A 23,359-nucleotide genomic window follows, 5' to 3' on the forward strand; every position below is an offset into this window, starting at 1 on the left:
TATCCCCACTTTGGGCGCAGCCGCTTACGCAAGTGCACCATGCTTTATGTCGTTTTGACTCAACTTTATAAAGTTCGTTGATTGAAGGATTTCAGTGAAAGGAAGGAGGATTGTTTAACGTTCTGGACGACGGGTGTTCGGTAGTTCAGCATTTTAAAATTTGCAAGTAAAATTGTATCCCGCATTAAAGCAGAGAAGTCGGAAAAATTTGTCTTGTCTACTGCTGGTCGTTTCTATAATTGCCAATAATTGTTATTTCTCCCTTCATGAATTTCTCCTTTAGGTAGCTGTGAAAATGTTACCGGAATATGCCGACGACATGTCAAGAAGCGAATTCCTTAGAGAAATCGGTCTTATGAAAACACTAGGTTATCATGAAAGGTAAGCTGAACTCATTTTCAGGTTTTTTAGTGGATCGTTTAAATCATTTAAATTTTGGGGCTACATTGTGACAGAGAAATACAAGTAGTGATTGAAGTTTTGAGAGGATAAATCTACTTTTTCTAAACTAGCTCAGTGCAGCTGCGTAAGTGGCTGCGCTGGAAGCGATGCATTAGAACGTAGCAGTTAGGCTCGAGGAGGTGGGGACTCCTCTTAGCACCCCTCATCGCTGCAGTTCGCGATGATCCTACATCGATCCTAACCGCTAGCTCCGCCGCGCCGCTTACGCATCTGCACCGTGCTTCATGTCGTGTTGACCATCTACAGCTACTTGTATTTTTGTTTTTTTTTTTTTTTGATTACTTTCGATAGCTTTCATATAGTTCATGTATGAAGTTTCCATATCGTATGCCTTTTTTGTTCTTAGTTTAGTGTCGCGAAAAAAATAATTGATGATTCGCGAAAATAATCATCATCTTAGTATTGAATATATTTGAAAATGTTCTGAAAGGAATATCTTCAGAATATTCTTGTCTTGTTTAGTCCTGTGGATCCAAAGTTGTACCATTCATTTTTTCAGACATTACATTCACTTGTTTTTAGGCTCGTAAATATGCTTGCTTGTATAACGGATTCCGAACCACTTTGTCTCATAGTGGAATACTGTAGTGACGGAGATTTGCTGCGTTTCTTACGAGTGCGCTGTAAATACATGATGAAAGTAAGCATTACTTAGTTGTATTGTGTATTTTTCGGTAGATCGACAACTTATGATTTGTACGGCTAGCCCGGCCTTGCAAAAGTAATTTCAGAGGCAAGAGGTTTAGAATAACGACTTATTTTATAGCTGGATGCAGCAGGTATCAACTATCACGAGCCACCTGTCGATGATAGTTACGACATCGATAGTGTCATAACCCTGAAGCAGTTGTTAATGTTTGCTGTTCAGATCAGTTACGGCTTGGTGAGTGATATCGGAAAGAGCTAATAAATTATGGATAAGTTTTGCCAAAGAGCGATTTTAGGAATATCTTTCTTCAAAAGGCTTTGTACATCGTGATGTGGCAGCAAGGAACGTGCTTGTAAATGGAAAAAATGCTTGTAAAATTGGAGACTTTGGATTGTGCCGAAATTTATACTCTGACAGCTCGTTGTATAAGAGCAAGGTTAATTCATCAGTGAAAAATCAGCGAATGACGACGAAATCCCATTTTATTTAAGGGAGGTCGTTTACCACTAAAATGGATGTCACCAGAAGCTATACGACACTACGAGTTTTCAGCACAGAGTGATGTGTGAGTTCTGTATATCTTTCCTTCATTTTCTTGGCTATACCTCCTTCAGTTGCTAAGGTGATCCGCGTTTGCGGACTGAACGACTAGGAGTAGTTCTTAAACATTTTTTCTACCCTACTAATATTCGGAAAAATCATTACTAACTTGTTGATTTTTGAAATTTTACAGTGCGTTGATGAAATACCATAGTAATTTACATTTTACGTAGTCATAACACCCATCTTACGCTTGTGAAGACATTTTCATGACGAGGTTCTTCATTTTTTGCGCTCTAGGAATTTGTTGATTGGTTTTGCAGTCGTGTTAATTCTAATCCGGTCTTGATTTTCTCATCGGCAATTTGTGTGCTCCATAACGAATCACGCGAGCCTCCTTTTTCAGCAGGCATAGTACGCATCCGTATCATTTTTTTCGAGCCACGTGGAAGATGCGAGTAAGGAATCGTAACCGGATTAAAGGAAGCGTATCACGAAATCGATGTAGTGTGGAAATGAATGATGGTTAAATCGTAATAATGGTCAGGTGTAGATTACGAATATGACCGTCTCCTCGCTCAATTTCCCCTAATCGTCCAAAAAAATGGCGTGGGAACAGTGTTTTTTCCTTCGAGGTAGGAGGTGAACGCGCCTCTTGTTTACGCTGCGATCCCTTAAAGGCATCACTCCACGAATTTGAGGTGGTACGGATTTCAGATAGAGTATTCGTATATGGCACAGTAGATTAGGATGATTCCGTCCAATTCTTCCTAACTGCTGTAAAAAAGGGCCCGGAAGATGCGGCGCCGCACAAGGCTGGCGCGCTCCAATCGAACTCGTTGTAGAAGGTAGCGAGACGGAACGCTGGAAGCTTTATTTTCCGGGCCGTTTTTTTTACGGCAATTAGGAAGAAGTGGACGGGATCACCCTCCCCTCCATATTCTACGATCCCGTATACGAATAGCCCACCTGAAATCCGCACCACCTCAGATTCGTGGTATGCTGTCTTTAACAGCATGTTTACTGGCCTTAAAGGCATCACCCCACGAATCTGAGGTGGTACGGATTTCAGGTGGAGTATTCCTATACGGGATCGTAAATTATGGAGAGGGGGTGATTCCGTCCATTTCTCCCTGTATTAGTGGAAACGGACGATCCTGGAATGCTGTTTCTTGTGACGGCTTGTGTTGCAATGCGCAACGTTTGCGCTCCACCCAACCCCGCTCCGCTTGCGTCCTCGTCGGAAACCCATTCGGGCAAATCGCAAAGGGGGGGGGGGGGGGCGCAAGGAGGGCGCAATTAAGGATGTCGTGAAAAACAGCGTTCCGGGGTTGTCCGTTTCGTTTCCAGTGATACAGGGAGAAATGGACGGAATCACCGCCTTCTCCATAACCTACGATCCCGTATACGAATAGCCCACCTGAAATCCGTACCACCTCAGATTTGTGGGGTGATGGAGCCCACCTGAAATTGAAGAGACCGCTGAGAAAACCTCTGTGATCTGCTATCGTTGGCTCACGGAGACGGTGCATGCAGAAAGGTGGCCGGTCTTAACGTACCTCGTAGGAGCCAAAGCCGTTTCCCATCCCGTTTTTCAGGATCATTAGAAGAAGCGGAGCGAGACCACGCTTATATCGTAATCTACACTTCGAACTCTATATTTTCCATCAGGTTTCCACACTACGCTAATTTCGTCCTTCGTCTTGTTCTGGTAGCTGAATTCTTCTTGTGATAATTATGCACTTTTCATCTTTTTATTTCCTACATACATGATTCGAATTTTTCTTTCTTACACAAATAAGCGGTGTCCGAACGAAAAAATCAGCTTTTGTTTTTCGTTCCTCTTCAAAAAAAAAAAACACATTTCCTTAGAACTGTACTTTTACACTACGACATTGAGTCAACAAAAGTGCTTCTAACAAATCACCTATGCTCTTGATAATCATACAGTACCAACCTACAGTACCATGCAGACTCATGTTTTTCTTCTCTAACGACATTTCTAAAATATTGGTGGAATTCGGCATTAAAAGACGCGAGCTCTGTCTTCGGTTTTGGCAGGTCATGATGATTATGTAGTGCTAGTGCTAGTGGTGTTATTGCCACATTTTCTGCTCAATGCATCAAACCTTAGTGTATGAAGAGACTTAATAACTTTCAACTTCACGTGTTCATTTAGAGGTCCACCGTTAGTACAACAGAGATACTTAGTACTAGGAATCTGATACATGCCTTCATTTTTTAAGAATGAGAATAGAATGTGGGATGGACTTATGCAGGTTTACAGTGTCTTTGTAGATGGGCTTTCGGTGTTCTACTGTTCGAGATCATAACACTTGGCGGATCGCCGTATCCATCCGTACCGCCCGAAGAGATGCTTCAATTCCTTGAAAACGGTGGTCGAATGGAAAGACCGGACAATTGTCCAGAGAACTTGTAAGTGGTGGTAACTTGAACTTCCATAAATTGAAGTTTAAGGATTAAAGGAAATCTTCTTATTTCTTACAGCTATGAGGTGATGTGCGAATGCTGGACATGTGATCCAGAGAAGCGTCCCGATTTCTCTGCGATTCGCCAGAAATTAGCAGCACAACTCGAGGAAATTACTGAGGAGTATAGCTATTTGACATTAGATGCTCAAAAAGACTATTATAATGTACAGTATGGAAATGAAAAGGTATCAGTCTGTTACTATCCTCTTCCTCCAATAATCCTCTAATTTGTGAATTCAGCCTGATGTAATTGTTATTCCCGAAACGGAGTCCATATCAGAAACAGCAGCGAGGAAGTCGATAGATGCTTCCACGTTATCTGTTGACAGCCTACCGATCGATGATGTCACGACGTGGAGTGATCGCGAAAAGTCGGGTGACCTTGCGAGGAAGCCGGATTCCGGAACCGTGAGCCTCACAATGGGTGTAGATAATATTGCTTACAAGGGTGATTCGTTATAGCAAAATGACGTGTAGTTCAACATTTCTATTGTACAACTAGGATCTTAAATTTCTTATGATACTTATCTTATTAACTTTGCTAAAAGTTCTACAGCAAAGATTTCACATATTCTTGCTAATGTTTCATTGAAATTATGCTTAATGATTCGTTACGAGAGTTACTGCGATCGTTTCTTTTTTGGGACTTTTAATTTTTTTTTCTAAATTATGGGGTTTATTTTAATTCCTTCTTTTTTGGTGCGACAAAAACGGCACACTTTCGAAGTTTGAATCTTGGTTAGGTGAAAAGAATAAGCATCAGTCGTTCTTGTTTTGTTGTTATGGCCAAATGATGAAATCTTGGAACAAAAAACTCGGGGTTGGTGGTTCGGTAACGTAAACGATTGCAGCCACTCTCAATAAGATGCCTGTGATTTATAGAACGTCAAACGTCCTGAAACTGTTCGTATAGGTAAATGAGGGCATTCTAGCATCATATGTTTATTGTGTTAAGTTGTAGATTAGTGACTCGCGTCGGACGAATGCCCAGTCCCATGCTATCTCAGAAATCTAACACTTCAAAAATTCTTGTCCTCTAGTTGCTTGAACCTTTTGTACTTTGTTTATACTTCGATCTTCTTTGAAAAGCTTGAACGGCTTTATATGTACATGTGCAAATATTGTGTTCAAATGTTTTATGAAAATCAGTAAAATCTTGGTTTCTAGTGCAAGTTGTTATTTCGTGGTTTTTAGCGAAAATACTCTCATATGCGATACTTCTGATATGTAGGCATAGAATTTTGTACTAAATCTTCTGTCCAAAATATGTTAGAATATTCTGAAATGAATCTCCAAGTCCTCTCTTCTTGAAACCTTGGCATTTGATAGTGTATTTATGTTTTATTGTTATGCCAACGAGGTTTAGGTGAAACTTTTTTATTGGCCTGACGTTTCGACAAACTCGTCTTTTTCAAAATCCTGAAAATGGTTCGAGGTCTTTGATACCATGCCTACCCCATCAAACTCCTCCTCTCTTCTCCCCAACCTCAGATATTGTTTCAAGTGCACCACGCAAGACCTTAAAAGGAAAACAACTGATCAGTTTCACCGACTAGACCACCGCGTTCTTAAAGACTGTCACCAAGGCGAATGAGATCTACGCACTGTGCAGTATCCTTAAGTACTGGTGTGTGGATATCGTTAAGGAACTGCATGTGGGACAATCTTATAGCTCACAGAGTGTTACGAACGGCAAGAAGTCTATCGCGGAACGTCCGCGAGTTTTTATCGCAGAGCCCGCAACCCAATGGTATCCAAAGACCCTCGGACACTACGCCTTTTAACTTTTCTCCTCAGGAACCACTCTTATTTAGATTCTCAGAAGAAAAACGAAGATAGGCCCACTTGCCTTCTTAAGCCTTTTTTGTTCCTTTTTATGTTGTTCCTTTTTCCTTACTTAGTATTTCTTCACTCTGTTCAATCTTTGTTTATCATTACTTTTGGTTTAATTACCCAAGTTTGAGGTGTTGCACATAAAACGTTTTTATCAGCTGCTGTCGTGCGTAGCCCGAAGGAACACAGAGAAATGTCGCAGTACACTGAACCACCAACGACAGCTTTTCCGCACAAAGTCATTGGTAATTGATAAGCACTCATTTTTGTTATTCAAAAATTAGTGCTTGTCAATTACTATTTATTATTATTTATTTATTTTTTATTATTTATTTTATTTATTTTTTACCAAATAGAATACCTAACGTGAAACGCCATTTATATTGGAGAAACTGGAAGGATGCTGAACGTGCGTATCAAGGAACATTTGGCTGGTAAAAGGCGAGGGAGTTCGATGACACCGTTAGGGCGCCACAAAAATGATAAGCATGATAGAAATGAGTTTGAAATAAAATGTACAATATTAGCACACGAGAAAGAAATATCTGCTAGGAAGGCATTGGAAGCATTTTGGATTTCCGTCAGGAATCCGTCCATGATTAACAAAAGTGAGTGCTTATCAATTACCAATGACTTCTTGCCACTCTGTGAGCTATAAGATTGTCCCACATGCAGTTCCTTAACGTTATCCACACACCAGTACTTAAGGATACTGCACAGTGCGTAGATCTCATTCGCCTTGGTGACAGTCTTTAAGAACGCGGTGGTTTACCACCGCTAGTCGGTGAAACTGATCAGTTGTCTTCCTTTTAAGGTCTTGCGTGGTGTACTTGGAGCAATATCGGAGGTTGGCGAGGAGAGAGGAGGAGTTTGATGGGGTATGCATGGTATCAAAGACCTCGAACCATTTTCAGGATTTTGAAAAAGACGAGTTTGTCGAAACGTCAGGCCAATAAAAAAGTTTCACCTAAACCTCGTTGTTCTGAAATGATTATTTTTAACTGAAAATGACTGTGTCAGACAGCAGCTAGAATGATGGTTCTCTGTGTTTGTATTGTCTGGGAAGAAATATATATATATATATATATATATATATATATATATATATAGTCGATTCCTCGCTTTCAAATGTTCAGATACTCGGTTGTGATCAGATTTATCTGACTTTTTCAGTATTCTGAGTATTAGGGGGGAGTATTCTTAGTGTATATCAGTCTCATGCAATTTTATGTTTTCCTGTTTCTGTTTGAACCAAATTACGTTGCGAATTTACTTTTGTGCTGTCGTTCTAGGAGTTCCGTCTTTATCAAAGGCTTTAAAATAGCTCGATGTACAGTCGAGTCAAAAAACATGAAGCTTGGTAGAGTTGCGTAAGCGGAAGAAGTCGAAGCGGTGCGGTGGCGCTTGCGGATGAGGTCGTAGTGGGACCGTCGCGAACTGTAGCGGTGAGTGGTGCTAACGAGGGATCCCTTCTTGATCTTAACTGCATTTCTACATTTCTACATTAAACATTAAACTGCTCTACATTAAAGACATACACTATTGTAGTAACTTTTTGAAGAAATTATTTGTTATACACTTGCAAGAGTACAAAAAATCATGCGTTGATTAATAAAGTAAGGGTTCATCTATTCTTTTTTCTGGAACACATCAAGGGAAAGGATCCAAATAATGACCCTTGTGTGTGTGATGTATGTAAGATGTATGTATGTAGATATTTCCAGTGTTCTACACTTCAGAGTGTCTCAATTGTATTCACATTTCTAGATAGTTTATCATTAGTTAGTTTATTATTTCCATGTTTGAGAGTTTCCATGTTTTTTTTTTGTTAGCGCAACCAAGCTCCTAAGCTCTAGAGTTGTTCGAATATTCTTCGAAATTTTCAATTCGCATTCAACTTCAATTAATGCACCTGCGACGAGTATCTGCACCTTTCTGTGGGTGATCACCCATGTGACTTTTCGAACAGACTGGACATAGGTACATATTGAATAGGTCAATGTTAGATTTAAAAGCAGCAACCTCGGTATTTGATCTGTTTTGGCAAAGATAAGACTAAGGATATAGATCAAGAGTACAAGCACAGTTACTGTCAACGCCATCTGGTGTCTTGAAAAATGGCGTGTAGAACAGCCTCGTCGATCAAATTTACATGCGAAGCACCTCACATCGTGTTGGGAGCGCTGGAGAACACGCCGCGTTTGAGGCGGACACTTGACGTGCTTCTGACTCCACGTAGGTTTTTTGAGCAGTTAAAGGCATCATCCCACGAATCTGACGTGGTATGGATTTCCGAGCTCCAAAGACTGCACGGGGCGTAGATTGTGGGGAAGAGGGTGATTCCGTTCATTTGTCCCTGTATCAGTGTAAACAGACGGCTACATAATACGGTTCCTCTATTGCAGCGCACCACCCTTGCGCCCCGCCCCCGCCCCAGAATCCATTCGGATGCGCCTATGGGGAATTCATGAATTCATTTCATTTGACGAATTGCAGGCGAGGGGGAAGGGGCGCAGTGGTGGCGCGTTGCAATAGAGGACTTCGTAAGGAACCGCATTCCTAAGCCGTCTGTTTATACTGATACAGAGAGAGATGAACGATATCACACCCATTTTTGGACAGTCAAGGACAGACAGACTACACCCTAGTACAGTCTTTGGCCCTCGGAAATCCATACCATGTTAGATTCGTGGGGTAATATCTTTGAGCGGAACTGACCCTGATGGCGCTTATACTCGTGATCTACACTCTTAACCCTATCTTCTCGTGGAGACTCCAACTCATCAATTTCGTGGTATTCTGCTTTCAGTACGTGCATGACCAACTGATGACAATGTTTCCGCTATGGATAATGGGTGATATCAGATCTATCAATCATGGAATGAAAGCAACTTCATCTAGGAGTGTGCCAGTTTTCTACACAAGTTCAGGAAGAGCGGTAATGGAATCACGTCCTCTAATATTTCCTTTCACTATAAACACGGTTACGGTAAGAGTTTTTTGTCAGATCAAAAAAGAACAGGGAAAAACACAAGCAATTCAGAGTATACTACTGCACGCGATATCCGTATCTATTGTACTGAAGAGTATTACGAAATGCTGCAAACAAAAGACGCGGTCTGCTTCCGGTGTCGACCGGACGTCAGCTATATCAAGATCAAGGCCATCGCAGTCATTGAAGGTAGGATTCATGTAAGGCTTGCGCCGCTAAGAACGCAAACTGAAAACTGTTCCTCCATAATCTATGACGACATCGGTAAAAAGTTGTCCGTTTTCTTAAAGAATGAATTTCATATTACTTTCAATTAATGGTCTTCCTCATGGCTTCGAATTGCATCAGTCGACTTGCATTGTTGCGTAGGCGTTCTGATGCTCTAGTATTGCTGAAGTTGATGGTTAGCTCAAGCTACTCACTTTTTTAGAGAACGATTTGGCGAACTTAATTTGAGAGGGTAATGTTGTTTACTGCTGCTCTACTTGAAAAAAATCTCATGCACTTTTATCTGCTTTTTGACTTGCGCTGACAAAAAATGATTTGGATATCATAACAATCATTTAAGATTTGAGATTAGCTTCGGATCATCTAAGCAGCTAGCTACTTCTTAAGCAGTTGTGCATACGTGTGTGAATTACTTCATAAAACATGTTTCACAAGAAGGGAGGAAAGAATACTGCACCGTAATGCAGAGTCGGAGGAGTAGATTCATAGACATATTAAAGCAGTACTGCCCTTGGGAATTCTGAAACATAACAACAACTTCCGACTCGGCGCTTCTGTGAATTCTCGCATCCGTTTGATACTATTGTATTGTTTGTTATTATTATTGTTTTTATTGTTAGAACTCGTGTCCCTTTGCACACATGTTTTGTCATTAATCCCAAGTGCAGTCTCTTTGGATTCCAGCTTATTCTGTTGCTGCTGGTTTTTTGTTGTACTGCAACTAACCACCACTCCGTTTTTGGATCCTGTCCATATCTCTAGAGATAGAGAGCTAATGGCGGGCCAAAAGTGACCTTGTGCCTGATCTGAGACGTGGATGGATTCGGGGGTTGCTCTCTATTTCTACTGTACCAGGAATTGCAGGGACACATAATATCCTTGTACCACGTCAGTCTGAGCAAAAGCCTGCAATCAAGTGACTGGGAGGTGCAAGGGAGGCGGTTTGGAGTCATCTCCAACAAATAAGCTTCACTTGTCTACTACGGCAGGACACAACACAACGACTACCAAAACTCATGGGACTGGAGGCTTGCAACCTGCGGCTGGGTTTTAAAATTATATACAAAACACAGTGATAAGAAAGAGTTCTCTGATTCCGGGGAAAAGCTTGGTACGCTAGCGCCAGGAAGGACGGCGTCGCAAGAGTAATCTGGGCGTCCGACACGGAAGATGACGAGGATGGCGATCTGTACTTACCACGCGCGTACTCTTGCATCGGAATCGACCATTGGAAATCTGGTGATGCAAGCTAGGATGATTAAGTACGGCGTCATCGGAATGACCGTGTCGAGACGACACCATCCACTGTTGAAGGACCGTTCTTAGGAACATACGACAGTAAAGAAATTGGTAGGATGGGTGTCCTTGTCAACGTGAGTATGTCAAGGAATATCGACTCTTTTGGACATCTTATGACCCAAATCGGAGAATCACCCTGCGGGTGAGAAAGTGGGTTTCAACACCAACTTTGACCATCTTTGTCGCTTATGAACAACATCAAGCTACATTCAACATCAATTTACGAAGAAGAAGTAGAATGGTGATTACAACTCCAAATGTGGCCCCAGGAGAATCCCTGAGGAACTCCACATCGAAACCCAAGGAATACTAATGAACGTTCAAGGAGAGACTTTTTTAGTTTATAATGACGACAAAAATCATTCATGGAAGCTCGCAAATCCAAAAGCGCTCTTTCCAAATCGAATTGGCCGAAGGAGCGCACCATCGCAAAATAGACAACATTGTCATGAGTAGAAGGCTTAGCCTGATGGATGTCGCTGTTGTACCAAAGTAGTATACGTGATTGGACCACCGTCCTCATATGAGAAAGTCGTACGAGAAAGATTTTTCTTTACACCAAAAGGAGAAAAAGGCCGCAAAATTCAGAGAATGAAGTCAAGGGACCATCATTAATTGGGATCAGCTCGTTACGCTAGCCGACTTTTGGGGAGACACCGCAAAGAGCAACATAGACGAGAAATACAATCGACTCGTTGAACATATTTATGATTGCACAGGGAATGCTGAGAGTTTCAAAACCATCAACAAACGCCTGGATTCATCAACTCTTAAGCCAATACGCTAGCGTGGAGCAGCAGGGGCAACAGGCAACCAGGAACTTGCAAGGCTTTGCAGAGAAACGACAAAGGAAAACTTCAAAGAGAGAGGAGCAGCAGTGTTGCGAGAAGTTGTAGGTAATGAGAAGAACATTCGCTATGCCCTCCGAGACTTCGTCATTCGCAGGACAAAGCTGAGTGCTGTGCGGAACCCAAACGGAACAACCTCTGCATCGAGAAGGGAAATGGAGAAGATCACCCCCGACTTCCACTCTGATTTTTTCGACAGTTTTAGCGACTTACCTCCCCATCCTCTAAAAAAGGACGGACATTTCATTATAGAGGTTCTCCTGCCTGAAGTACGACATGGTCTAGGTCGGAAAATGAACATGAAGAACGACCTGACCCCTAAGCTGAGTAGGACGAAAAGAGCAGAAAGAATATAAGAGCATCGAGAATGTGATGAAGACAACCACAAGCACTCGACTCCTTGCTCACCTCATTAGCACCACCGTACTTCCTGCTTTGGCCTACACTTCAGAAACCAGGGCGCTTTGCAACCAGGTGGAAAGTGGGGTCAGCGTCATGGAGCGCTCAATTAAAAGAATGATGCTAGGAGTATTCTGATTCACACGAGTGAGGGATACTGTCTTAGATCAGCGATAGAAGATTAGGGACGCTGGCGCATTGCCAAAGAAAGCAAAAGAATGTGTGGGCTGAACACGTGATGTGTTTCAGCGGCAACCTTAGAACTAGAGCCGTGAACGACTTTATTCCACTTTATATATATATATATATCTTATATTAAACGTACTGCAGGAAGACCGCCGACCCGATGGTCAAACTTTTTCGCAAAGAAGGTTCTTCATAGGAAATTTTGATATTCTCCATCTACCACGCGAAATGATACACAACTGGGTGACTCTCATACGTGATAGAGGTAAAAGGAAGGATTTTGCCGGCCACTCGAGCCATTTCGACGAAAAACGGGAGTCATTGATTTTCAGAAGCGCAGTATCTTTTTAGGGTAGGGTAGAGTAGGGTTTCCGAACTTTGTGATATCTTCTCACACCTATCCGTTAAGGGATTATGGCTAGCCAACATTTGTTGAGTGTCTGGGTTATGCCTGACTTCTATATTTCTCCCATTTTTGGGTCTCTCTCATTTTAACCATAATGGCCAGTCTCTTTTGTTTCTTTACCCACCACCGAATACGTTGAAACCCGCTAAACGCTAAATAAACCCGCTTGCTTTTTGGTGCCGGCTTGCAAGACTGACGACGTGTTTCAGTGTATCTTTTTATTTGGCCTCGGCACAGTACTTAAGCCTGAATAGATCTGTTCACCAATCAGAACACAACGTCTCTTCTCTATTGTATCTGTGCGGACCATTGAAGTACTCTTTTGTAACAATGGTGAGCTTGAGAATGAGATGCTACATACGATTAACAAATATCAACAATTTAATCTTCTAAGAGAACACTACGATTTGCAGATGCGCCCGTAATGATAGATCATATGTGAAGGAAAATTGTACCACTGGCGCAACCGTAGGATAAGTTGGAACACATTGGGTCAAAAAACTACTCAGAACTTGATTTTCCCAGGGAATATTTTTAATGACTGTCTCGGCAACGGCGATTACATCCTTGATAACGGCGATTCCATTCTGTTGAGTGGGGATGGACCCTATTACAAAAATCTCCATGCTGCTGCAAAGACGTGGTATAAGTGGTCTTGATGCAACTACAAGCGATGACAAGGAGCCCCCATGGTTTGATCGAGATTCAAGGATCCAATTTATCTAACGAGTTAACTCTACAACATGAAGACTGACGAAATGAAATCCGCAATGCGGATTAAATTCAAGATCACCTTATGGAACATTCTTTACATGAAGTACGAGTGATTGAATCCACTTTACAAACTTTAATTGATCGATTTACTACAGCTACTACTACTATTACACCTCAATTTTTTGGATCTGGCTCCTGGGCTACGTGTTATCAAAAATAAGCGTTCGCTTTGCAAAACTTCAAAAAAGAGACTTAACTTATCCATGAGGACAATTATATATGAACTAATTATCTCAAACAGTGTTTTTTGTCTGCGTTCTGATTTGAAGGAAAAGAATTTCTTCTGGCTTTGATTAGATGATTCTTTTAGAGTTCTGCCAAAGTAAAGAGTGAAGCTCCGACCCCAAGAAATCGAAGCGAAAATAGTGCTGATCCACCAAAAGATAACACTCCGAAACCGACGTTAAAAGAAGATCAAACACAATATCAAACACAGGAAAAAAGCGTAAAATTCCTACCATATCCAGAAGTTAGGGAGCCTTCACCAAGTGCGAAAAAACGTCGACATGAAGAGTTGGAAAAAGAAAAAAAGAACAAAATAGCTCAAGGTTTCTATCAGGTACTGTATCTGACATTAGTTTCCCTGTGAAGTCAAAATTTCATAGCACTATTCAGAAGTTAAAACAGCGTAAGTTCACAGAAAATATTTGTTTTTATTTTGCAAAATTGATTGTGACGCCGACAGTCCTGTCAATTATTCCACATATGCGGTGGACTATGCACGTAGATGTTAAAATTTAGGCCAGCATATGCAGATAAACACTGAACTACTTCAGTCAGTAAACGTATAAAAAAAAGAGGGTAATAACCACATCGTTAAAAAGCGAATACCAGTAAGTGGCAGACCTTCTCATTCAATAATATAAGTCAAACAATATCTTTAAAAGATTGTTTTTTTTTAAAGTAATCTCTAGGTTTCCAATTCTGTCAATTAGTTTCGAACTTATCGCAATCTGATTTTACCCATCCACCTTTCTAAAGACCAGTCTCACTGCTTCCCCTTCTTTGTATATTTCTCGTTGTAAAAAAAAAAACATTCACTTCATTGACGCTCTAAAATAAATAGGTTTTGCAAGAGTTGGAAGTGGAAAAAGGACAATGAATATGCTAAATAGAGCAGCCATGAGCATCATCTTTTTTGTACGGAACAATGCTAGTAAGAATGAAATTATAGGAACGATCGGATGAGGATGATACTCTGGAGAAAGTGAATAGCTTAAAAATGGAACAATCGGATGCCACTTTAAAGAAAAGATCATTGCGAAAGAAGATACAGGGTGATTCTAAAATCATGACAGCCCGTTTGCCACCTAAGTAACTAACAGAAAAGCAGCATTACATGATTTCGATATGTTAAAATAAAGCTGTTCAGTTACTTTTCTTTAACGGATCAATTGAGGACGAATGTTGAGCGTTGAGCGTGAACGTTTCTCCGAATTGGGCTGATAAAGGATAAAGGATAAAGTGCCTGGCGTTAATCGATCCGCTTGAGATGTGATCCCACGTTCACTTCAGTTCAGAGAAAAGGCTAAATTGGGCTGATAAAGTGATGGAATTGCTCCAAATTAAGCAGCTACAATCCGATTAACGACCTCACCTGTGGTCTATTAAGGGATGAGTGATCTCGTTCGGTGCGTTGTTACAGATTACACTGTCAGGGTCGAGGTTGAGGTGATGACTTTCTGCTGACGAACCTATCATAGTTAGGACAACTGCACAGTGGTAATGGTACCTTACCATTTTGTAGACATTAGTTATAGGCTCGTCAGCAGAAAAATTGAGGACATTGCACAGTTTGCGCGAATTTTTGATCGCACTCTGTATAATTCAAGGCATTGCCCAAATCGTTACTTCTGACAACGATCTTAAAACTGGCTTACACTCAGCTGAAATTTTGTGTGCTGATAATTTATCGCAACTTCATTTTATACTCGTATATCGTTCTCCAAATAGTTCTGCTGCTGACGATAAAAAAAAATTGTAGACGTACTCAGCGATCTTACGGTTATGAATAATTAAACTATTATTCTTGGCGACTTCAATCTGCATGTGAAGTGGATTAACTCCATAGTTTTCAACTCATTCTTATCACTTTTCTTAGATTTATTCAGCATTGCTTATTTCGTGCAAAATGTGAATCTGCCTACCCACGCTGATAGGGTCATTGACATTCTCCTTACACCCAGCACCTACACTCCTAATGTTGAGCTCCTTCCACCGCTAGCCTCATTGCAGCCGCAATTGTCCATCTCGACACACCTGTATCCATGTCAGCTCCAAGAATTCCGATGCCTGACTTTTTCGCGCCTGATTACTTTTCCTTGAACAATTAGTCTTCTGATGTTGACTGGTTTACTCTATTTATTTGATACTCTTCACGTTCGGACATTTATCTCACATTCTGCAAGAAGGATTATGAGGATCTTTCAAAATTTGCTCGTTTTCGATTTCCTCGCGCTTTTGTTTGAATCTTTCACCTCAACTGAAAGCTTTAATCTCTCAAAGGCGTCTTTTTGAGGAGAAAAAGATGATTTGAACACAATTTTTTTTTGATCTCAATTATCGGCGATGCGTTTGTTGTCCGGCTAATTTTGACCGATCGATTACTCCACTTCGTGGGGCTAAGCTTAGTTTTTTCCTCTTTTCATTTTCTTTTTCTTTTTCTTTTTCCAACTAGGATGCAGCTAATCGTTGATCTTCAAACAAATATAAATTATGTTTTTCGTGTACTAACTGGAATTGTTCTTTTTTTGTTTTTTTTCTTTTTTTATTAACTTTTGTTCATGGGGTATTGAAAGTGGTGTTTTCGTGAGTCATTTCTCGTGCTTTTTTAAAGATTTGTCAAACTAACTGCGCCTTCGCTTCTAATATTCCTTAAGTTGTCTTTTTTTATCTACTATTTGTTAATTTTTATACTTATTTTTTTTTATTAATTTTTCTAAAATCTACACTTATGAGGCGTATAGTTTGGTATTTCCATGTTGGTTTTTAATGATAATTGTACGGTACTCGTATTACCCGTTTTCATTATAAATTACGTACGAATAGGTCACTAGCCCTTCATTCCTACCCGCACAGACCTAATTAAGGCACCCCAGAACCGGTGGTGCATTTGGTGGAATATTCGTTCGGGGTCGTGTTATGGAGACCGTGGTGGTTCCTCATCTCTCCCTCATCATGCAGTAACCGGCCTTTGAATGCTGTTTTGTACATGCCTTCTATTGCAGCGCGCCACCCTTCGCATGCGCCCTTACGCCTTGGGCGTAGGTGATTTCACGAATCACGGCGGAGGCGGCGCGGTGGAGCCTTGATGATGGCTCGTACAGCGCATAATGGCGGCTTTGCAGTGATGCGGAATGAGCGGAACCCCTCCATAATCTCGACCCTCGATACCCAATTACACCACTTGTTAGACTATTCCTTACATAACCGCTGTACAAGAAAGTATGTTCTGACATTAACTTCCACATGAAAAGATATCTTTCTTATCGAGAACGCTGCTTAGTGCACAGCGAATCCATGAAGCCCTTTTATTTATACTTAAGGCATAAAATGAAGGGCAAAAAAGACTTCCTTGTGGATCAAACAGGAGTTACTTATATCAGAGATGCTGATAAAGCTAATGCTCTAGCCCTGCATTTTGCCATGGTGTTTTCTTCAGTATGCAGTAATAACACTCCAGAAATTGTTGGCATAGCTCCTATCCAACAGCAGCGTAGTGTCATATTTTTCCATCCTTCAGATGTCTACAAATACCTCAAGTCTTTTAAACCGTCGGTTAGTGAAACGTATGATGGAATCCCGCCAGTCGTATATAAGGAGTGCGCTGCTACTTTATTTTGTCCTCTAGTCATATTTTTAACATCTCAATGTTATTAGGTGAAGTTCCAGAGTTGTAGAAAAGCGCCATAGTTGCAGCTATTCCTAAATCCCCATGTACTAGTCTGCTGAGCAATTACCGTCCCATTAGCTTATTAACAATGCCAGTCAAAATTATGGAAAAGATAATCAGGGATAAACTATTGTCTTGGCTAAGGAAGTTTCATCTGATTCCCTCTCAACAGCATAGGTTTGTCGCAGGAGCTTCGACATCTACCAACCTAATTGATAGTATTTTTGACCTTTAGCTTCGAATCAAGGTAAATCAATTGATATAATTGACGCTGACCTGACTAAATTCTTCGATAAAGTATGTCACTCTAAATTAATTGCAAAACCTAAGTACTTCGGAATAACGGCCCATGTTATAGAATGGATGATCTCGTATCTTATCATGAGAAGTATGACAGTCGAAGTTGGCCACAAATACTCAGCCAAATTCCCTTGCTGAAGTGGAGTTCCACAAGGAGGAGTCCGGTCCCCTCTCTTGTTTCTCATCTACACTATCGACCTACCTAATGTGCTCAGTGTCCAAATGTCCAAACTGATGACATTAAGATTTACTTCATATACGATGACGAAAACTATCTCGAAGTACGCACTGCACTTCAGACATCACTGGCTAAAATGTCCGATTGGCCTTCCAGATGGGATCTGCGCATTAACTACGGCAAGTCTCTGGTTATGCATGTAGGTGAGGAGGTTGTGGCTGAGTATAGTATGAATGGAGTATCTCTTAAAAATTGTAAATCTGTACGAGACTTAGGAATTTTTGTGGATTATAACCTCAACCTCACAGAACATATTGATCATATTGTAGGAAAAGCATACTCCACCTTTTTGACTATTCCGCATTGCTCACACCTCTAACCCAGTTATTCTCACTCGTCTATACAAATCGTTTGTCTTACCTCATCTTGAATATGGCTCTCGAATTTGGAGCCCTTCAAAGAAAAAAACATACAGCGAAGTCCGAAAAGATGCAAGAGACTTTTATCCGCATGCTATTCAGAAGAATATCAGTATGCTATTCAGAAGAATATCAGTATTGATGCTTCAGACTTACTAGTGAAAGAACTGGTGGTTTCTATTTATACTATGCTAAAATACAACGTAGATAATTTTACCTGATGTTCAATAAATTCTTCTATATAACTGCTAGATGGTTGGAGCTCTTACCGCGCGGTATTGATAAAGCCGAACATAGTAGGATATTCAAGAGTAATTTGAAGAAAATTGACATAAGCCGATGTTTGAATATTGATGTCTAACCGCATGCCTCTGATTCTAACAACTCTCTGATGTCTGATGCCTTTTGCACAGGGCATGGAACTGGATCACGGATTCCAGTCAATGATACCTCTTAGTTGCCTTTTACATTTCTCCATTTCTTGCACTGGTTCTCCTATAGTTATCCTTTTCAGCTTACTACGAGGCTACTCTTTTCACTCTTCCGATATTTGAAGACTATTCCTGTCACTGAAGCCCAATTGTCAACGATACTGATATCTTTTGTTTAGGTCTCTCTTTAATTTGTTCCGTCATATTACCTCCTCTCTCGATTACTTCTGAACAAACTCCTCTTGCTAAGTTCCGCATCTTTTGGCAGGTTTGGTCTTGACTGCCGCTTGTCTAGATTGTCTAGATTGTCAAGGTGATCAGTCGTTTGAGGATCACGAAAGTTGGTGAACCCTCTTGCTTTAGGTCCCCCGTAGGATTCGCCTCTAGCTCCAACGTGCTCCTCATGCCTTGGGCTTACTCGGCTCTCCGAACCCTGATGTTTCGATAATTGGACCAATGATAAGCGTTCTGGATATGAGAGTAGATGTCATAAGAGGATTCTTCACCTTCTGGAGCAGGAGAACGACATATTTGACAAGTTGGACCTGTTACCCGCCGCAAAAAAAGTTTTCTCCGACAATAAATTGGGTTCCGGTTCTAGTAAAGTTTGTAATTTTTTTTGCTCGTAAGATTCTCTGACTCAGACAAAGTGTGTTCCATTTTTTATCTTTCTTTCCTGGTGCACCATTGGTGTATGTGAATAAATAAATAAATAAGTAAATAAATAAATAAATAATTCGGTTCATATGTAGGCGTCCTTAGCAAACCTTAGGAATCACCCCAAAGTCTTTTCCAGCAACATTCAAGCCTAGGCGTCGCCTCATTTCATTGCTAAGCGAGAAGAAGCTCCTGAATGAAAACTTATTCTTCGTCTTGGTACCGCCATGGAAAACAAGTAATATTAACAAAGTTTTTCAATTGTTTGTTGAATCGAAATTAAAGTGTCTCGAATTGGTTAGTTGTAAGCTGTTTCGAGCCACCGACAGTCCTGTTGGTGTGAAAATGCTTTGCCCGCCCGTAAATACTCTGAATAACTTCTACAACCTTCTTTCTGACAAATGTGTCCTAAAAAATGTTTCCTGTGACAGAAAAGTGCACTCGAAAACTAAGATGCACCTTGAAAGCACTGATATAATATAGTTCAGGAGAATTTGTTCCACTAACAAGCAACGTTTAAAATGCAACTTCTATTAAAGCTTTTAATAATGGCTCTTTCAAAGAATTTTAGTGGAATTTTCTTTGGCGTTTAGAAGCATTAGATTTCTTTTCGAATCAAGTTTATTCAGAAGTTTTTAAAAACTATTCCGAGTATTTACGAGGGGAAGGGGGGGGGGGGGGCAAAGGGTTTTTGCAGCATCTGAGCTTTCGGTGGTTCAAAACGCCCTATGACTAACGAACCAAACATGACCAAGCCGTTCTTCTCTTCGGTTTCGTTACGTCGCAACACCAGACTTGTCAGGGAAGATAAAGATATTGACTTCATATATGGATTCGCCTGGAAATAATTGCGTCGACCGTTAATGCATTAAGGAACATTAAACTATTCTGAATTGAAATCTGACGATTCTAGAAGAATTTACCACGCCAAGCAATCTGTCCTTTTTTGAAAATTTACTACTCAATGCGCTGTCTTGTAAAATCTCATGTGACGGAAAAAAAGCTCTCAAAAACATCTTTTTTTCTTCTATCCATTTCTGTAGAATTTTGCTTTAGGTTACAAATAAAAGAGGTCAAATGCAGTAAATTTGATTTGGAAGGAATTTTTCCTGCCAAGGTTTTGTGCTTAGACGTCGGAGCCAACAGTAGGGAAAACCTTTTACGACATGCTCTGCGACTTAGATGTGAACGTGAAGCAGCCAGATTCTATCGTAGATTATGTCAAGCATAAATACGAATGAAAAAATAAAAAATAGAGAAAATCGAAACTTTTCGCAATAGAACTTTCGCCTAGTTTTGCACGATTGATATTTATTGAACAAATGTCATTCATTTTTTCATTATTCTTAATTACTACTTCTATATGCTGTAATTCTTGTAGCACTATAATTTGGTACTATTAGCTCATATAAATATTTTTTATATTCTACTCTATTTTATTGTGAAGTTATTTTTTAATTAATTATTATTATTCAAACCAACCGTTGCTTATTATTTCGTCATTAAATAAATATTGCGAACTCTATTATATCAATATTTATGGTACATTTGCAAAGAAATGTCCAAAAATCCGCACCTATGGTGGTGTAGTGCTTCGGTATCGATTGGTAACAGTCTCAGTTCTGACATTACTCAACCAATGATAGCTCAAGGAGGTTTTTTCTTCTTGATTCCTACTTTACTTGTTTACATTCCGCAAGCAGTTGAGCGGCTTGAACAGCACATTGCGGCACCAGCGTTGCCAAACATCGCGAAGCCGGTTTGCCAACGTTTCGCGACCTCTCCACTATAAGAGCTTAGGATTCGACTCATCTACTTTCAAAGTGATGTCAGTTCAAGCTTTTCTTATTCTCACACGTGAGTTCAGCGTTTCTTATAACATTTACTTAGCAACGAAATTGCGTTAAAATATATTATATAATAAAGAAATATAGTAACTTTAAAAATAAAATTGTTACGGTAAAATATACGACATTAATGAAATTTGCCGATTTCAAAATAGCACTTAATGTTTCGTACAAAAATATATATGGAATGTGAGTATATTTCCATTATTATTAAAGGCAACATTCCATGAAAATTTTGGGATCTCTGAGCGAATAGAGAGGGATATGGGAGTAGTTCGCAATTACGATCATTGTGGCGCTTAATTCCTCTTAGTAATCCGAAAAAAACTGTGTGAAACAGCCTTGTTTGCGCCAATATCCTCATCTTTCGTGCAGTAGAACAATGACGATCCAAACGCGCCCGCGATTGTGTAGGGAGGGGATCCTCTGTTGCTTATCTGAGTTATTGTACATTACACGGATTGCGGATGTTGAAAGATGACGGAATCGCGTGCTTTCCATTCTGTAATAAGTTGCATCGTAGGAAGTATGTGTGCACACAGGGCTGTTCCAAATCCCTACTTCTAAATTACTAGGCGGAATTAAGATCTCAGTGGTAAACTACATCCTTACCAATACTCTCTGCTCATAGAAAGATCCCAGCACCTTCAATTTTGGGAGATGCTGGCGTTAATTGAAATTACCATTTTTTCAATGTTTATAATGTTTATACAACTTTAATTAATGCGATTCTTATCCAGAAAGCATCCACAGGTTTGAAAATCGAAATACACTTTAAATCGAAGTAATTAATAATTAAATAATCAATTAATTAATTTAATTTAAATCGAAATAGTTCACCACCGGGTTTCGTTTAAAAAATCACCGTTTCTGTTTTCAAATTTCATAGACACTTCAATATTTTGAACATTTTCTTGTGCCTCTGAATGTGGTTTAGCATTTGTAAAAAGAAACTCAGTAATTTGTTACTTTAAACTTGGTACTGTTAAGAATATAGGTTTCATTATTAATTCGGTATTAGAAGATTAGATATTAGTAGATTCAATATTAATTAGATATTAGAAGTAGGATCAGGATGTGATTTTCTCCTTTTTTTGAAGCAGCAAACCTTGTTCTTCAGTTTACCAGTAGAAATCCAGGGATTGCCTGGCGTTCATTTGTGAAAAGCACTTACCGCACACGTCACACATCTTGAGCGCAGCTATTGCTATCGAATTTGAGGATTTTGAGGAGAAACAGCATTTTTCATTGCCTTTAATTTTATAGGCATACAAGTATTAGATTTTTGTCCTCAGTTTCTCAGTTCAGTCAGAATCCTCACTTTTTCCAGTCCCTGCCAATTTTTGTTCGATGAAATGAAGTTTATGTAAATTTAGTAATAATTAATGGACTTTATGTAAATTTGATAAAATGTGAATTAGCTAGTAATTTGGTGATGTAGTTTTAGCTATGAGCTCCTTATGTTCATCCGTAAGAGTTAGAACCAACAATAATGGGAAGGATTTCGCTGCTGGTTGTGTAAATTGTGTAAATTCTGCAGCATCTTACTCCACCCCTCTTGTGCTATTGTTTGACCTCCTCTGTGAAAAATTTCTAAAGATATCTGCATACTTTGACTGGCAAATGTAATAAATTAAGGTATGAGCATGATCTGACGTTAATTTTCTTAAGGATTAATGGAGTTACTATCACCTTTGCGTCGTTACTTGGCACCGACCTCTATATTATCACTTCTCTTCGGCTGCTCGTTCTTATTAAAGGCATCACTCCGCGAATCTGAGGTGGTACGGATTTTAGGTGGAGTAATCGTATACGGGATGGGGCTTGGGGGGGTGATTGTCCATTTCTTCTATTGCCGTAAAACGGCCCGGAAGATCGGCTTCGGGGTTTGGGCATATTTTCTACGGGTTCGACTGGAGCGCGCCGCCTTGTGCCGCCGCACCTCCGGGCTTTTTGGGCAACTGGGAGTGGTGGGATCACTCTTCCTCCTAATCTACTTCCCTATCTCTCCCTAATCTGCCTCATTCGTTCCGTTAACGCTTCTCTTATAACTTAAAAAGGTGATGTTGATGTACTATTTCCTCTTCCATCTACATAAAGCTTCTACCCTCTTCATCTCTAACCATGGATGTGTGACGAGCGTCCGTTTTGAGCCTTGTTATCTGTTCAAAGTGTTTCAGATCATTTCCCCTACCATGATCTCGGGAAAAAGTATTTCATTTCGTTCCGTGTAAAGGCGTTTTTTTTAAATACAAAAACCACACTCTATCCTTATTTTTCTAGGAATCTCCATTTGTTGAACTGTAGAACTCTTCATTTAAAATCTTAGCCTCAACAACAATGAAGGTAGTTAGTGTTTATTAAACACTGTCGGTAGATGTATTCGCCCCCGCAAGTCATTGTCTGGACCAGGATAAATCACAATTCACTCAGAATTGAAGTCGAACACTCATTGGCACATCTCAATAGGGATCAATTCTCGTACCTTTTATTCACTTTTATCAAAAATTTTGCTCTTCCCTCTTAT

General features: G+C 40.1%; 1 protein-coding gene across 4 annotated transcripts in view; it reads left to right on the top strand.

Annotated features, from left to right (window-relative positions):
- Nucleotides 1-23,359, top strand: part of RB195_015485 (uncharacterized protein) — a gene marked incomplete at both ends in the record, with an annotated part of 50,228 nt that overhangs the window by 13,400 nt on the left and 13,469 nt on the right. The window contains 14 exons of one of the 4 annotated variants that reach the window (XM_064206226.1): nt 284-381; nt 985-1,102; nt 1,229-1,345; nt 1,407-1,547; nt 1,603-1,676; nt 3,950-4,087; nt 4,160-4,328; nt 4,384-4,551; nt 7,341-7,421; nt 8,786-8,965; nt 9,020-9,157; nt 13,419-13,667; nt 14,283-14,385; nt 18,412-18,470. In XM_064206226.1, coding sequence (XP_064062105.1) covers nt 284-381; nt 985-1,102; nt 1,229-1,345; nt 1,407-1,547; nt 1,603-1,676; nt 3,950-4,087; nt 4,160-4,328; nt 4,384-4,551; nt 7,341-7,421; nt 8,786-8,965; nt 9,020-9,157; nt 13,419-13,667; nt 14,283-14,385; nt 18,412-18,470 — 1,833 coding nt within the window. Of the gene's footprint in view, nt 1-283; nt 382-984; nt 1,103-1,228; nt 1,346-1,406; nt 1,548-1,602; nt 1,677-3,949; nt 4,088-4,159; nt 4,329-4,383; nt 4,606-7,340; nt 7,422-8,785; nt 8,966-9,019; nt 9,158-13,418; nt 13,668-14,282; nt 14,423-16,653; nt 16,886-17,545; nt 17,682-18,411; nt 18,471-20,811; nt 20,843-23,359 lie in introns of those variants that run through there. The other 3 variants (XM_064206222.1, XM_064206223.1, XM_064206227.1) reach the window with 3 other exon arrangements.

Source organism: Necator americanus, chromosome V (genome assembly GCF_031761385.1).
Source record: "Necator americanus strain Aroian chromosome V, whole genome shotgun sequence".
Classification (NCBI taxonomy): Eukaryota; Metazoa; Nematoda; class Chromadorea; order Rhabditida; family Ancylostomatidae; genus Necator; species Necator americanus.